Raw genomic sequence first — 17,235 nt, forward strand, 5'->3', positions numbered from 1 at the left:
ATAATCAAAGCATATAGGATTTTTCAAAGACATCTCAAAAGCGTATGACTTTGTCCTTTTAAGAAGTAGCTACCTAGCTGTGCGAAAGGTTCAGGAAAACTGAATTTTTCCTCTTTCTCTGTTCACCCAACTAGGTGGAGCAGAACTGGGCAACGCTACAGGGGGGAGAGATGACTATCCAGACGACGCAGGCCTCGGAGGCCACGCAGGCAGTGGCATCGCTGGCAGAAGCAGCAGTGGCAGCATCTCAAGAGATGCAACAAGGAGCAACCGTTACCATGGCACTGAACAGGTACAAGTAGGAGGTGGAGCTATGGGGTACGGCCACTGAAAGAGGGCAGCCTTTCTGCCAGGTTTGCTATATGTCAATGATGAGGGCAGCACAAAAGCTGGTGAAACGTTTGGAAGAACATTGTCTGAGGTCTTTCATTGTGATTTTTTCCATGTTGAATTCCCAACCCATCCATTTCAAAGCTTTCATAGATCATTTCCTAGTGTCCCATTACAACATGAGGAAGCTCGGTGAGATGGAAATGTGCTGTTACAAAAGGTACATTTATGACCCATCTCTCTCTACAGATCTTGTTTGTCCAGAGAGTGTCCAGTTACAGCACATAAGAGCTATAATGTCCTAGGAGCACCTGTTTAATAAGCCACCCATCTCTCTGTCAACATTATTGAGGGTGCCTCCATGAAGTTGATTTAACCAGCTGTGTAGCAGTATTGTCGCTTGTGATCTGAAATCAGAATCTCCCTTTAACCTAGTTGTTGATGGTATTCTCTTGTGCTTGGTTCTGGAGCAGAGAAGCTGAAGTGAACTGCCTGGGTAATGATTTCTCCTCTCCTGGAGAGCGCTTGGCTTGGAATGAGCCGTAATTCTGGTTATTTGCAAAAGAACATTCTGATGAGAGTCTGAAGTGCTGCTCTGAGGCTCAGAGCGGAACCTTGCGGAGGTTATTTTGAAAGACTTTTGTGGAGGCCCTGGTGAGAAAGGGGGTTTGTGTGAGAAGAGGGAGATTGTCCTTAGCACAAGGAGAGAGAAGAGGTCCAAAGAGCCTGGGAATTGCTCAACTCTAGTTTTTGCAACAGATTTATCTTCTATTTGGCCTTTGCTTTTGCACTTGGCCTCCTCAGTCTTGGAGTCTGTTTACTGAAGAAGGCTTAATCCAACCAGGAGAAGGGCAACGCATGGAATGCTGGGTGTTAGAGCAGATCACTCGTTCCTCTTCGCTTCTCCCCACCCCAAATCCCATCTCTCCCCCTTTGGTACCAAACAGGGCCTCCACACCCTCAAGTAGTCGCAACACTGTAGAGCAGGCTTTACTGTCACACAGTCCACCCTTCCCACCTGTCAGATGGTCACTTACAGTTGTAATCCCAAGAACTTTCTCTGGTACTCTTAAATGAATCAAAAAATAGGGTTTTGCCTTTTATTCATTCATTTATTTATTTATTTTTCAAGATTACTCCAAACTGCTTAACATATCCTAAACCGTTCCAGATACAGAGAGATGTAGAGCAATAAAAATCCAGAAAAAAAAATCCACCCCTTGATATAAATCCATCAGAACTAGAAGCCTAACAATGGAATTCTGCCAAGCCTACTCATGTACAATTTGTCTCCTACTTATGCCCATGTCCCACTGTATAGCCACTTTTAGGCAGATGGAAATTAAATAACAGGATTAACTTCTGAAAATCACAATCCTTTCTAGAAATAACTCTGGGAGCAATCCCAGGGGTTCCCTGCAATGCTTTTCTCTTTAGCCAGCCGTGTTTTGCAGGAGGGAGTGGGAGAACCTGCAACATGAGCCTCCAAATGTGAGGTGAGGTATTCAGTAAACATATTGGCTGCTCTAGTTAGAAGTAGGTGGGATCAATGTGCACTTTGGGGAAAATAAAAAGGCCGCGCTCTTGTGCTGTGGCAATGCAGGTTGCTTTCTGATGGCAGTGGAGTAAACTGTGCCTCAGGAGGTCTTGTTAACAAGGTGCAATGCAGCTGAGCTCATTCGGCTGTTTACCATGTAGAAGGGAGAATATGGCTACCTGCAGAAACTCATAGCAATGTTGAGATGTTGACAGTGGCAGTGGTTGGGAGGTGTGCTGGAGGGTGGAACTATACTGACTGATTTTCCTCGTGGGCTAGGGGTGTGATTTATGCAAGCCCTGAAGTCTTACCCACCCCTTCGCTTTGCATCCTTCTTGCAGGCCTGTGATACAACTACCAACCCATGCAGCTCCATATTATTCATCAGTTGGCCACAAGGCTTGTTCTGGATTGACTCAAGGACCATAATCCCCCTTCTCCTCCACCACCCACCTCAGCTATCCCAACAGTGAGCTGAGGTTTCCCACCTGACACTTGAGGACTCAAGGACACTCTAGCCTGTAAGAGCTGGCTCCTGTTGCCAGCTTTGGCAGGCTTCTATCTGGTTTTAGCACAAAGCTTCCCTCCGTACATCCCATCACTTCATCAGGTGCTGGTGTGGTATCTCTAGGGGTCCCTGGTAGAGTGGTGTCATTGTAAATAGCAGATGTGGGCAGGTGTGACAAATGAGGCAATTGCTGTAATAGGCTTAGGGACGGGAAGCATAGCAGCAATTTCCAGCAACAGAGGCTGAGGAGGAGTGCATGTATATGAGTTAATAGATAAACATGGGGAGCTCAACATAAATGGAAAGAAATGGAAAGATAGCCGTGCTAGTCTACATACTATCAAAACAAACAAGCATTCCAGTGGCACTTTAAAGACTAACAAAATAATTTATTAGGTGATGAGCTTTTGTGGGACAGCCCCACTTCTTCAGACTGTAGCCATACCAGAACAGACTCAATATTTAAGGCACAGAGAACCAAAAATAGTAATCAAAGTTGACAAATCAGAAAAATTATCATCAAGATAAGCAAATCAGAGAGCAGAGGGGCAGAAGAAGTGGGGGAAAGTCAGGAGTTAGATAAAGCAAAGTATGCAAAAGAGCCCCTATAATGAGCAGAAAATTGCCATCCTGGTTCAAACCACGTGTTAATATGTCGAATTTGAATATAAAAGAGTTCAGCAGCCTCTCTTTCCAAACGGCTGTGAAAGTTTCTTTTCAGTAAAACACAGACTTTCAGGTTATTAACAGAATGGCCCACTCCATTAAAGTGCTGGCTGACACGTTTGTGAATCAAGGGTGTTTTTATGTCTGTTTTATGCCTATTAATTCTTTGTCTAAGAGTTTCTCTCAACCCCCCCCACCTCCCCCCCACCAACACCAAGAGAAGAAGAACTCTATGTGGACTCCCCCTGACAGTCGTAGTGAAAGTCAGGATTTCTACGTACAATGCTTCCACAACCATGCTCAGACTGACATTATACGCGAACAGTACTAAATGAGACACAATCTCAACTATGCTGAACGCTATGCTGTCCAGAGTCTCAAAAATAACCAGACATTATAATCAAACCAGCTGACAAAAGGGGTGCTGTTGTCATCATGAATAAGTCAGACTATGAACAGGAGGCAGCCAGACAACTCTCCAACACCAAATTTTACAGACCTCTCTCCTCTGATTCCACTTTGGAATTCCGGAAGAAATTGCAACAAGTCTTAAGGAACTCCCTGCTGCTACTCGGGACCTTATTCACTCAGGCACACCATCTGAGCCTCATCCTGGATTATTCTATTCACTTCCCAAAATCCACAAACCTGGAAACCCCGGACGCCTTATCATTTTGGGTATTGGCACCCTTACCACCGGACTATCCAGTTACGTGGACTCCCTTCTCCAAACCCTATGCCACTAACACTCCCAGCTGTCTCTGAGATATCACTGACTTTCTGAGGAAATTACAAAACATCGGAATAGTTCCTGACAACACCATCCTTGCCACTATGGATGTAGAGGCTCTGTACACTAATATTCCATGTGAAGACGGATTACAAGTGATCAGGAATACCATTCCTGATGTCACCACAGCCAACCTGGTGTCTGACCTCTGTAACTTTGTTCTCACCCACAATTATTTCTGATTTGGGGACAATTTATACCACCAGATTAGTGGAACTGCTATGGGCACCTGCATGGCCCCCCAATATGCTAATATATTCATGGCTGACCTAGAACAACGATTCCTTAGCTCTTGTCCCCTACTGCCTCTCCTTTACTTACGATACATCGATGACATCTTTCTGCTTTGGACCCATAGTATAGAGACTCTAGAAGAATTCCACAGAGATTTTAACAGTCTGCACCACACCATCAACTTATGCCTCAACTACTCCATGCGAGAGAGACATTTCCTGTATGCTACAGTACAAATCAAGGATGGCCTGATCAGTACCACGCTCTATCAGAAACCCGCTAATCACTATACTTACCTACACACTTCTAGCTTCCATCCTGCACACACAACTAGATCCATTGTTTCACATTTGCTCTGATCCTACTGACAGAGACCAAAAACTACAGTATCTCTACCAAATATTCATAAACCTGAATTACCCACTAGGAGAAATAAAAAAACAAATCAACAGGCCAGACAAATACCCAGAGACCAGCTACTCCAAGATAGGCCCCAAAAAGCCAAGAACAGAACACCACTGGTCATCACCTACAGCCCCCAACTCAGACCGCTGCAATGCATTATTAAAGACCTACAACTTATCCTTGATCAGGATGCCACACTCCAGAAGGCCCTAGGTGACAGGCCTGTTCTCTCCTACAGACAACCTCCCAACCTTATGAGGATCCTCACCAACAGCCACAGTCTATACCGCAGGAATACCAGTCCTGGAACTTTTCCTTGCAACAAGACCCGTTGCCAACTTTGTCCACATATCTATTCTGGAGATACCATCACTGGACCTAACCAGGTTATTCACAGAATCACGGGCACATTCTCATGTTCCTCAGCTAACATCATATATGCCATCATGTGCCATCAATGCCCAGATGCTTTGTATATGGGACAGACTTCAAACTCTCTTAGACAAAGAATTCATGGGCATAGAACAGACATAAAACACTCCTGATTCACAAACCTGTCAGCCAGCATTTTAACGGAGTGGGCCATTCCTTGTTAATGACCTGAAAGTCTGTGTTTACTGAAAAGGAACTTTCACAGCCGTTTAGAAAGAGAGGCTGCTGAACTCTCTTTTATATTCAAATTTGACACATTAACAGGTGGTTTGAACCGGGATGGCAATTTTCTGCTCATTATAGGGGCTCTTTTGCATACTTTGCTTTATCTAATTCTTGACTTTCCCCCGCTCCTTCTGCTCCTCTTCTCTCTGATTTGCTTACCTTGATAATAATCTTTCTGATTTGTCAACCTTGGTTACTATTTTTGGTTCTCTGTGCCTTAAATATTGAATCTGTTCTGGTAGGGCTATGATCTGAAGAAGTGGGTCTGTCCCACGAAAGCTCATCATCTAATAAATTATTTTGTTAGTCTTTAAAGTGCTACTGGACTTCTCCTTTGTTTTGATAAATCGAAAGAGCATATGTACAGCAAAGCACTGTTGTTATTTTCAGGGCTGCAGCCTTCACAGTTCATTAGGATCCTAAATTACCCTGGAAAGTGGATTTAAATAAGTGCTGCTTCTGGCTGGGAGGCTGGGCAGTTCCAGCAGGTGAAATCTGTTTATTTTAGCTGGTCTTCCCATGCTATAAATGTCTTTATACCAGTGCCAATTTGCAGGAGGGGTGACATATCTCCTAGGTAAGAGGATATGTGAAGGCAAGAAAACAAAATGATCTGGTCAAATAGCAATGGGAGATTTTTTTAAGGGGAGAAGGTATCGTTTAGAAATGAAAATCCAGCCCAAGCCAAGTCTGCTGGAAGGAGCATTAAATCAGTGCTGGAAATTAAAAAGGTCAAGAGGGAAGGATATAAAACAAATAACTGATAAGAACCCTACAAGAAGAGGGGAGGGCTGTTTTGGGCTACTATGGTACAGTTAAGAAAGATCCCAAGGAAGCTAAATGTCTTCTTAGAATTGATCTTCACTGCAGGAGACATAGCTGCTTTTTTCAGATAATGAAGGGGAGGTACTGCCAGATATTCAGCCATCTAAGGAAGAGGCTCTGGAATAAATGCATGAATAGCAACAAGTCACTCAGCTGCTATTCTCTCGTTCAAATGAGCTAATAAACCACAAGGCTGGAGGGTAGCAAAATATTTGGTTTTGGATAAAAGGAATGGAAGTAATCATGGGAATAACTGACCAGTGAGTTTTACTTCGGTTTAAGGTGAATTGCTTGAAACAATTATTGAAGGCATAGCTACAAAAGGTGTGGGACATTGTGTTTTGAGGGAGAAAAAACTAATATATTTGCTGTACAGGAAGATCCTGCCTCTGCAGTTTCTTGGGGGGTTTTGTTTGGCCACAAAGCAATGCATAAGGAAATACACTTGCTAAAACTTACCTGGGCTTTTCTGGAGTCCCGTGCAAAAAGCTATTAAGAAAACTGCATGTTCATTAAGAGGGATTTTAGAACAGGAGAATATAGGGGTGGAAAGGGCCAAGTGGGTCATTTATAGGGTAGGGTTAGAGGGGGGCTTTGAAGAGGACCTTATCCAGCCCTCTGTGCTGAGGCTGAACCAAGTAGACATAGACCATCCCTGATGGGTATTTGGGTAACCTGCTCTTAAAAACCTCCAATGACAAGGATTCTACAGTTCCCCTTAACAGCCTATTGCAGAGCTTAACTATCCTTATAGTTAGAAACTTTTCCCTAATATCTAACCTAAATCTCCTTTTGCTGCAGATTAACCTGATGGACTCCTACCTGCAGTAGACATTGAGAACAGTTGTGCACAGTCCTCTTTATAACAGTCCTTAGCATATTTCAAGACTTTCCTCCTTCAGTCGTCTTTTCTCAAACCTAAGCACCCTGGGTGCAGTTAACTTGTCAATAAGTCAGGTTCTCAAAAACATGTTTTTCTTTCTTGTTGCACTCCTCTGGATTCTGTCCAGTTTGCCCACATTTTTCTTAAATTGCAACACTCAGAACTGGACACTGTAGCCCAGCTGAGATCTCACCTGTTCTGAGGAGATCAGGACAGTTACCTCCCATGACTTACACAGAAGAGTTTTGGAAACTGCATCACACTGTTAGCTCATATTTAGTTTGTGATCTGCTACAAGTCCCAGACCCTTTTCAGCGGTACACCTGCCTAGTTACGTATGCACCATTTTATAGTTGTACATTGGATTTTTAGGTCTAAGCGTCGTACTTTGTGCTTGTCTTTGTTAGATTTCATCTGATCGCTTTCATACCAATTCTCCAAGGTCATTTTGCGTACGAATCCTTTCCTCCAAAGTATTAGCAACTACTCCCAGCTTCATGCTATTTGCAAATTTTATAAGCATACCCTCCACTCTGTTATCCAAGTTATTAAGAAAAATATTGATTGGTATCAATTTTGCCCCCACTTTATCATAATTTCATCTTGTTCCTCTCTTACCCTTCTTCCACTATCTGATCATTTTGGTTCCTTTGGCCTCAGGTAAGGTGCGCAAGCCAGTTGCTTTGAGTCCCGTACCTTCATGGCCCCATGCTCCAACTGACTATGGCATCCATTGTCCACCGGCCAGGCCCTGCTGTCAGCGTGCCACCTTGGGCTGCGCAAACTCTTTGGGCCAGGCTGGTTTGGCCTGGTGAGAGCTATTGCCACATCAATGTGTGTGGTCTCCTTGTGCAGCACTTAAAACCAAACGCAGCAGGGGCTGAGCTGCTCTTTTTCTAATCATTCTTTTTCTTTTCTTATCCTTTTTGCCTGCAGTGAAGCAGCCGCTCATGCTGTCGCCACGCTGGCGGAAGCCACCCTCCAAGGGGGAGGGCAAATTGTCCTGTCCGGTGAAACGGCAGCGGCAGTGGGAGCGCTTACGGGAGTCCAGGATGCTAACGGTAAGAGTAGAGAAATATTTAATTGGCTTTCATTTTGTTTTCCATTTAAACCCTCAAGTCCTGACTGATGGGATGAATCAGAACAAACCCAACCCAGACAAAAGACAAAGGGAGAAAGTTCCATTATAAACGGTCGCAAACCAGGAGCTTTCCTTAGCAGGAAGCTGGTGCTGATTCCCCAGGGGAAAATTATCTGGGTGTTGGGCTTTTTTTCTGTAAGGAAGGCTTCACCACCTTGGAGCATCACGAGCCAGGTTACACCTTTCTCTTTTTTAAATGAGTTGTGTTGCCCACTTAAGTCAATGAAAGGACCTTGGAATTGGAGGTGGCAAGGAATTTGGCTGAGAGGTGACTGCGAGGTGCTGCCCTCCTGCCTTTCCTTGCCACCTGCAGGACTCTCTTAGATGTTCCATGGTTACTGGAGAATCGTCACTAGGATGCAGTGTATCTGCTTTTGTGGCACCTTCCACACTAGCAAATGCATCCTTGCTCTTGCCATTTTCATCACAGTTCAGTTCAGGCTGTGACTTCCTTTCTTTGTAGGCCTTTCTGTGGTACACCTCACAGTATCTGAGCGCTTGCTTTGAGTGGTATTTACTATAATTAGCCAACCTCAGATTTCTGCTGTGATAATGGTTATTAATTTTACCAGAGTATCTAACCAGAGTCCCTCTGTCCTTGGTTAATATCAGCTAAAAATGCTGATGTTTGCTGCCATGTGTAACTGTCCCATGTTTTACCTTTGCTCCACTGCCAGCGTAAACAAAACATTGGTTTCCAAGTTCAGGGATGAAATGCATTAGTTAATTAAAAAAGACTTGATAATGCAGTTGATCTTACTCACTTAAGTAAAGTGTAACATGTTCACTTATAAAGAAATGCAGCTTTAAAAGACTGGATTACTTTAAGTATTACAAATACCAAAGGGAAAAGTAGTAGATTACCAGGTTGCAAAATGATGTCTGTCCTTTTGGGCTGTTCCATACTTAAAGCAGCACCTTTGATGGTTTAGGTAGTTCAGATTTCAGCTACATTGGCATAATTGGTTAGAGGTTAGATATGTTCTTAAACATCACCATTCCCTTGTCAAAGAACCCAACAGAAATAAACAATAGCAACCTTCACTAATAACATTGCATTTGGTTTTATTGCTATGGAGTCAGCCAGTCTGAAGGGGGAGCACAAATTAATCAGCAGATTCTCTTTCAAAAAATGTGCTTTCTTTGAGGATGCTCTTGCCACACACCCACACAAAAGTAAAAGAAGCCACAGTGTTGTGCTGGGTAATGCTCCATCAGCAACCTGGTGTGAGAGTTGTGGGGAATCCGTGCTTGTCAACTCAAGGGCCCAGAAGGAAATGCCATTCTATTTTCACATTTCCAGGAAGGTTTTACAATCTGTCAGAGCTGGAAACCACATTGGTGCCCGTTTTAAGAATATAAAGTGGATAGCAAATCTGTCAGGCCTGTTCCCTTTGGTCTGTTTCCAAAGTGCTTTCATGCTCTGGATTCCTCTGGACAATTCTCTCCAACCCCCACTCGCCCCAGGATCCGAGTCACTTTACCTCATTCATCCATCATTAAAATCATTTTAATGCAATATGGCTTTTACAGCAGACTTTGCAATCAGATGGGATTTACAATGCATTTAGGAAAGAGGCTATTGTTTGCAGCATTTTTCTCTGCACAGAACCTCACTCACAGTCCCTCCCCTTGTTTCCTCTCCTCTTCGATTGCTCTAATCTCTGGTGGCATTAAAGGGAATGTCTTTGTCTCTGCAGTAGTCCTTGGAAGCACCACGCAGTTAGTTTTATTATGTAACCAGCTAATACATCTCCCTGTAGGGATGGAAGGCGACTTTGATATCAATTCCTGCTGTCTGCCCCCCATCCCCAGACAGGAGAGAGGAATTTTCAGCTTGCATATCGTCATTCAAATGTTGTCTCCCTCCCCCACATGCGTTAAGCTTTTTTAGTCCGAGTTCTCCCCTGCTTTCAAAGTCAAAGACCTGCCGCGGTATAAACATCTACATATCTGATGCAGCCAATCAGCACAAGCTGTTCAGAATGAAATTCCATCAAAGGGAGATTAAATGTTAGTGATTGGATGTGATTGGCTGCAGCAAAAGAAAAGGCAGATATCTGAGATCAGTGGCTGAATTAACCAGTACAGTTTCCTTGCCCAATGATTCTGATAAAGACTGAACTTACTAACATTGCAATTAATGTTCCTCTCTAAAAATCCGTTACATTTTCTCTAGCTTCTAGAGGTGCAAGGCTGCCAAAGCATTTTACAAATGTTGATTTCCATACCTCTCTGGGATGTCTTTTGAAGGCTGTAACTCTTACTGTACTGCTAGTTCGATGGAGACTATTCATGGCATTTAACTGACTTGCCCAAAGTCATGCAGAGAGTCATTGGCTGAGCGGGGAATAGGATCAAGGGGCTTGACTACACTGGCAAGCCAGTGCACTGTAACTTTTTTCATTCAGGGATGTGGAAAATAACCCCTGCCCCCGCCTAGAACAGCAAGTTGCAATGCTGTAAAGCACCAGTGTGAAAAAGCACTGTCAGCTGCTTCCTTCATGGAGGTGCTTTACCTGGAGCTCTGGCAGAGCAATCTCCCAGTGCTGCAGCCATGACCACGCTGTCACGTTAAAACGCTTCGTGTTCTGAGCATCAGAGGGGAGCCGCGTTAGTCTGTATCCACAAAACAACGAGAAGTCGGAGTGTAGACAAATGTTCTGAGTATAGAGAGAGCCTCAGTCCTAACTCCTATTCTTTTACTTTAGCCATTAGACATGATTCTTCCCTCCTTGTCTGGCTGTGTTATATATCCATTATATTGTTGTTTTTCCATCTACTTGCATTGATCTTAGAGGGAAATGGCTGAGGGCAATTTGTGGGACCAAATACACTAACCTTCGTGGGGTGCAGCCAGTGTGCTAATACATACACCTCCCCCCACAAAAGATCTCTGCTGAGTCAGCTCAAACCTGACTGGTAGCATCCCCTGCTATTGCATTGCTAGGCCCCAGTTACAGCTTGGCTTGTGCCCCGCTTCCAGGAGAATTAGGCTGATGATAAAGGGAAAAACTCGTACCTCGCCACCCTAGGAACCAGAGCTGAATTCAGTGTTTCCATTGTAGAAGGTCCGGTACTGCAGCTGGACTGCAGAAGGGCTGTGGATATTATGGCTGTAACATGTATGGCTAAGGGAAGTCCAGTCCCCTTGGAGGGTGGGATAGCTCAGTGGTTTGTGAGCACTGGCCTGCTAAACCCAAGGGGTAGTGAGTTCAATCCTTGAGGAGGCCATTTAAGGATTTGGGCAAATAGATGTCAGGGATGGTGCTTGGTCCTGCCAAGAGGGCAGGAGACTAGACTAGATGACCTCCCAAGGTCCCTTCCAGTTCTAGGAGGTGTGTACTTCCATTATGTTATTATTATTATTATTGTATATCTCCTGTTTCACTGAAGAGTAAATTGTCTAAGGATTTCTCCTTTTTCTGGAGCACCTGATATTGTAAGGATACCAGAGCTGATAACCCAAAGGCAAAGCTGTTGCCTCAAATGCTGTGTTCTTAAATCATTGGAAAGGAAATATTGTGGTATTCTAGACAGACAAATGGGACTGTCATGAAATCTATATGTAAAGTTGGCAAGAATCGACAAGGTCTCGGACACGAGAAAATGGCCTGTGTTGCAAGCACAGGGCAAGGATTAAACACCTGCCAGCACCTGGATGGGGAATCAGCTTAATTCCCATGGAGGCGGAGGAGCTTGTAGCAGGAGCCTGACCAAGCCTGTGTTTCGATAAGTAGAGACACAGAGACAGACTTGTGAAGATTGACTGGAATGGGAGACTGCAGCCGAGCCCAGCAATGCAGTATCCATTGCCTGAATCTCGTCACGTGGGAACCTCCCTTTTCAAATGGCTCTGAGGCTTGAGGTCATCTTTGGTTATGAACTGTTTCAATGAGGTTTCCTTTTTAAATGCTGGGGAGTTTTGGGCATGCATATTATTTAGAGAGGCTCATAACTGCACAGCCCTGGCCAAAGAGGTATAATAAGCCAAAGGCAGACCAGAATCCCTGGCCCACACAGCTTAGTCTAATAGCCTCAGTGGGTCCATTATATATAACAATTTGCAAACACTGAGCAGCCAGTGGTCATTAAGGCTGGAAGACTTTGCAGAATAAATGGCTTTTTCAGCAGCCTGGCAGAAGAAAAAGGGTGCTTGGTGTGAGTTAACTTGTAAGGATTCCAACCAAAGACAGTAGGTTAAAAGAAATCAGGAAGTTGGGAGCGGGGGAAGGAGATGGGACTATTAAGTAGGAGGCTTGCGTTGATCTTAGAAACAGCTGAGGGCAAACTGGGGGACCAAATACACTAACCTGAGTGGGGTGCAGCCAGTCTGCAAGTACATACACCTCCCCCGACAAAAGATCTCTGCTGATGCACCTCAAACCTGACTGGTAGCATCCCCTGCTATTGCATTGCTAGGCTCCAGTTACAGCTTGGCTCGTGCCCCTCAATTCTGACATGTGAACTGTTTGCTTTTCCAGTCCACGCATCTGTTTGGGTGGGCCTGCTAATCACGCTAATTTGTCAGCTGGTTTTCTCTCCTGGGTGCAGATGGGCATGAAGATGAGCCTGCCAAAGAGACGTAAATTTCTCAGTAACAATTTTCATCATGACCAAAGTGAGACAGGCTTACAGGCAAGGGCGAGGCAGGATTATCAGGCTGTGATGAAAGAAGGGAGAGAGCATTAGGGCTGTTTGACGTGAGCAAAAGGGGATTATCGGGCTCTGCGCTTTTGCAAACAAAGGCAATAGGCATCTATATAGAAGCATGCCTAGAAGAGGGTGAACAGGCACGTAGATGGGTATTTGTCATGTCAAAGGAGCAGGCACTTGCAGCTTTATATCACCATGTGACAGCCATTAGCGATGCAACTGAAATATAAAAATCAGCTAAAATGCAGCAAATCTTTGATCTTGCCCAACAGCACAGATCCCTCAAGCAAGCAAACTAAGGAACAGCTACTAGGCAGAGATGTCTGTTTCTACCACCATGTAAAGGGCTGCGTAGGTGAGACCCAGTAGAGCATGTCTGTGCAGCAGGTAGACCGCCAGACACGTGGTGAGAGTGCTGGTCCTGTCAGGCTCTGTAGAAACTATACAGTTTGGAGTGGGTTGGGAAAAGGAGCCTGGGGCCCATTCCCTGTATTGTGTGTGTCACCCAAAGACCTGGCTAATGAAAATAAAGAGCAAGGCGCTAACACATAGGACAAGCCTGTAGAATAAGAAACTACCTGTGTTTGCCTTTGAAAGCCTCTGGTGCAGGGAGGTGCAGATCACTGAGGGTTTGCTTACTGGAGTGGCCTGTTACACAGTAAAAGCCAAAGGGAAATTTGCGAACTACTTTTAAAAGTGTATTTCCCATGGAAGTCTCAGTGTCAGGTAGAAGTGCCCAATGGGGTCTTGAGTGGAGTAGCAGAGGAATAGCTTTGAGATATGTGGACGAGCGAGGAGAGGCAGAGTTCCTGGAGGGTCTTAAATGTGAGAGACAGTAGTTCAAATTTGCTGCATTGAGGCAGGGGGTTCAAACATAGTGTAAAGCAGTGGTATGGAAGGTGATCGTAGCAGATGTATTTGGAATGGCCCAGAAGAGGGAAAGGGTCGGCATTTGGTGTGCCAAGTAACTAGCAAAGATTTGCACGTTCCCGTTCCACCTGTACATGCTCACCCCCCATGCCTGCACTGCATCCCTGCTGGCATCCGAGACCAAGGGAGGCTGGAAAGTCGCTTCTTAAATGATGAAGGAATTACAGTCTTCTGACTACATGCAGCAAATAGTTCGGTGCTGTGTGCTCCCTCTCCCTCCCCAGTGCTGCTGCAGTGATTCTCAGCCTTTGGCTGCAAGATGAGCTATGACGGGGCCTTTGGGTGCTGGGGTCTGAGGATGGGAAACATTGCGTAAGAACTACATACTCGCTGCGCTCAGTGCTGGGATGTCTGTTCCAACTGCACAGTGTGTCCTTGTTTACAAATTGTTGGGCCCTGAAAAATTATTGCTTCCGCTTACGAGGAAGATGCTGCTGCTTTATAGCCCGGGACGTTGGATTGTGTGTTCTTGTCACGGCCCTGACTTGCTGGTGAGCATTACTCTTTGCTGACATTGACTACCCACGATTTAGACTGGCTTTTCAGTCCTGGGCTGTGTCGGGTGCTTCACTCCTTTGCTTTAAAACACAGGACTGGTGACAGGACATCTGCCAACCAAATGGGGCTAAAAATAGTCTTGCCGAAAACTCAGCCCTGTGCTGCCAAATTCCTTGGTCCCCAAAAGCATGGGCATGTCGGAGGCTTGCGGGCTGTAAGCAAGCGTTTCATAAGGCCTTGCCTCCAAGGAGGGGGAGTGTGTCTAGTGGTTCGAGCCCAGAGTGGAACTGGAACCTGGTTCTCCCACTGAGTGACCTTAAGCAAGTCACTGAACCTCAGGGTGCCTTGGTTTACTTTGGCTGTGAGACTCACCTGATGGAGCATTGCCTTAATGACTGCCGTGCTTCGAGATCCTTGGATGAAAGGCTCTTTATAAATGCAAATGCAGCTGCTATACCTCCTTCCACTGTCTTCTTTTCCCAAGGATCAGCTTGGTGGGAGTGGGGCGTATCACCAGCTAATTTAGGCGTTCCTGTCACACTAATAACTCTGCGTCCCCAGCAGCCTTGAATTCTCAGATTTCCCTTTTTATCTGGGAAACCTTTGCTTGAATCAAGTCCTTTGCGAGGAGAGATGGACCGGTGTCACCTCTGTGGTCATCTCTTGCTTGGATTTGTGTTTAATTATCCATTGGGTGCAATTGGATATGTTCTAAAGACACACCCTACTGCTTGCTTCTCAGAGACATCTCTGTGAGCCATGGATGGTTTACAGGTATCCAGAGAGCAGGGTGAGCTCTGTCAGGTGGATTCTCCACCAAGCCCCCTTTCAGCTTGAACACTGCCTGGAGCAGCTCTAGCATCTTGTTGCTTTCAGACTTTCACCTCAATACAGTGAATTTATATACTTTGTCCAAAAATGTGGCTTCCCAGCTGCCTGGTGACCTTGTAGCGTCTCGCCAGCCTCCCTTGCCCTCCTGGTTTCTCCCTCCCCCTGAGAGTTTAGACATCCACTCCTATTATCAGGCAGTTGAGACTTACTATCCCTCCAGCTGTCACAGCTGATGCTGTCCTGGTTTAAGCACAGGGCCATTTACCTTCCACGTGTCATGAATTAGGGGAAATGGACAGGGGGGCTGGGTCTGTTGAAAATTAAAGCTGATTACAAGGCATTAACATGACATTTAAAGAAATAGACCGCAGCCCTCTGTGTTTATCATCACTGCAGTATGCTCCCTTTTGCTCTGAGCTGGAGCAGAGCACACCAGTGTCAAGGAGACATCACCATATGCTTGGACCTCTAGTTTTATTTGTATTGTAAAAATCACTGCTTGTGGGTTTCAGTTCTGCTGCGATATTTAAAAGCGGTTCTGTTCCTGCACTCTATGTTTATCCTCCCTTTCTCTGTGATCACACCAAAAAGTTCTGAATCCTCATCCCAGCTCCTTTCTTCCTGGGGAAGATGCACCTGGGGTCACCAGTGCTGTGATTTTTTACAAGTGGCTTCAAAGAGGGGTGTGTCCAAATCCTAACTCACTTAGGCAACTTTGATTAGTCAGTCTCAGGTTTTTGCCTGTGGCGGAGCGATTGTGGGGAGCAACCTTATTAGGAAGAGGGGAATGACAGGCTGTCGAGTTGGCATTTCTCCCCGAGGGTGTCCTTTGGGCACCTGGAGTCGGATGGACAGATGCTTTACAAAATATGAAACATCCCTCAGCTGAATATTCTGGTTTCAGAACCACATGGGTCCATTTCCAAACCATTGTAACCACGCCAGCTGTAAGTACTATGCAGCAATGTAAAAGTGGGAGTGTTACTGCTCCCCCACAACAATGGAAGTGGATGGTGTCCCCCTGATTAGCTGCTCTACTTAAATAACAAAAGGCAATTTGCTTTGCGTGGTTTGGGCTATAGCACTTGGTTGTAAACACAATCATAGTTAGCAAAACAACCTTTTTCCGTAGCAAAAGCATCCAGAGTCATTTTGCTTGGCTTAGGAGTTCAGAGCAGGATTTGGCTAACTGTGACAGCAGGACAAGAGCAGACCCAAGCTGCCCCTTAAATTCCGGCCAGACTCTCTCCATACGATGCACTTTTAGGAAAGGGGGCGCTGCTGCTGACTCTACTGCCAAATACGATTATAAACATATTTATATGTTACATTTATATTTTTTTTCTTGTGGCAACACTCAAAATTTGCTCCGGGCTCTCCAAAGATGTTAGTCACTGCTCCAAAGAACTTCCGTGCAAATGGCAGACGCCATGCAAAAAAGTGCTGCTTCAGTCAGTCTTCACCACCGCTTCGACTACCCAAAGGTCCTGGCTCACCATCCTCTGCTGTCACCCATGAGGCAGCCTTGAACCAAGTGCTTGTTGAAGGGCCTAGCCAAGCTGCCCGCATGAACAGATGGCTGGTAACGTGTCGAAGGGTGTGCCAGCCCACATGAGAGAGACTTGGAGAGAGGGGGAGCTTTTGGCCCTTGTGATCTCTGATCCCAGCTGATCCTCTGGTGCCTGGGTCCGGTGTGGAGGGAAGCAAAGTGGCACCTTTTGGTGCAGTTTCAGGCCCCAAGGTGGCTGACTTCATTCCTGGGAGAGAGAGATTTTCACTCAGATCCTAGGATAGGGGCCTTCTTCTGGGCCTTATCTGTGCTTGGATGCATTGCCATTTTTCCACCCATCTTCTCTCTGAGAAGGCGGCGTTGACTGAAGTGTTGTCAAGGTGTAGCCATGGCCCACAGAACACCAATGTGCAGCCTGTGGTTAGCCTGAATCGGTTCTGATCCTAGTGGGGGTGGGAAGGAGGCTCTACCACCTTATGGCTCTGTGTTACTGATGAGACTGGCTGCACGCTGGACTGTTTGATGCAAATAAGGCCTGACTCTCGGAATCCTGGCAGGCTGCCCATGTGCCTATTAGCTGGTCTAAGTTTGGGCACCCCCTGGTTTCAGGAAAAGAGCGTAGAGTCCATTAGACAATGTGTGATTATTATTATTATTATTATTATAATTTTTTTTAAATAAGAGAAAATAGTCTAACCTGAGGGCAGCTTTGAGCTACAGGCTCTTTCTTAATGGATGTCCAGGGGAGAGGGATGCAATTTGATCCAAATGGGAAGCTGGCTCAAATCCCAGCAAGCTGTTGTAACTGTATAAGGCATCTGATGAAATGAGACG

At 45.4% G+C, this 17,235-nt stretch overlaps 1 protein-coding gene across 7 annotated transcripts in view; it reads left to right on the top strand.

The window, feature by feature from the left end:
* Positions 1-17,235, top strand: part of NRF1 (nuclear respiratory factor 1) — a 151,885-nt gene that overhangs the window by 71,606 nt on the left and 63,044 nt on the right. For all 7 annotated transcript variants that reach the window (XM_074975912.1, XM_074975930.1, XM_074975950.1 and 4 more), the window contains exons 9-10: positions 135-292; positions 7,772-7,896. In XM_074975912.1, coding sequence (XP_074832013.1) covers positions 135-292; positions 7,772-7,896 — 283 coding nt within the window. The remainder of the gene's footprint in view (positions 1-134; positions 293-7,771; positions 7,897-17,235) is intronic.

Source organism: Carettochelys insculpta, chromosome 1, assembly GCF_033958435.1.
Source record: "Carettochelys insculpta isolate YL-2023 chromosome 1, ASM3395843v1, whole genome shotgun sequence".
Taxonomy (NCBI): Eukaryota; Metazoa; Chordata; order Testudines; family Carettochelyidae; genus Carettochelys; species Carettochelys insculpta.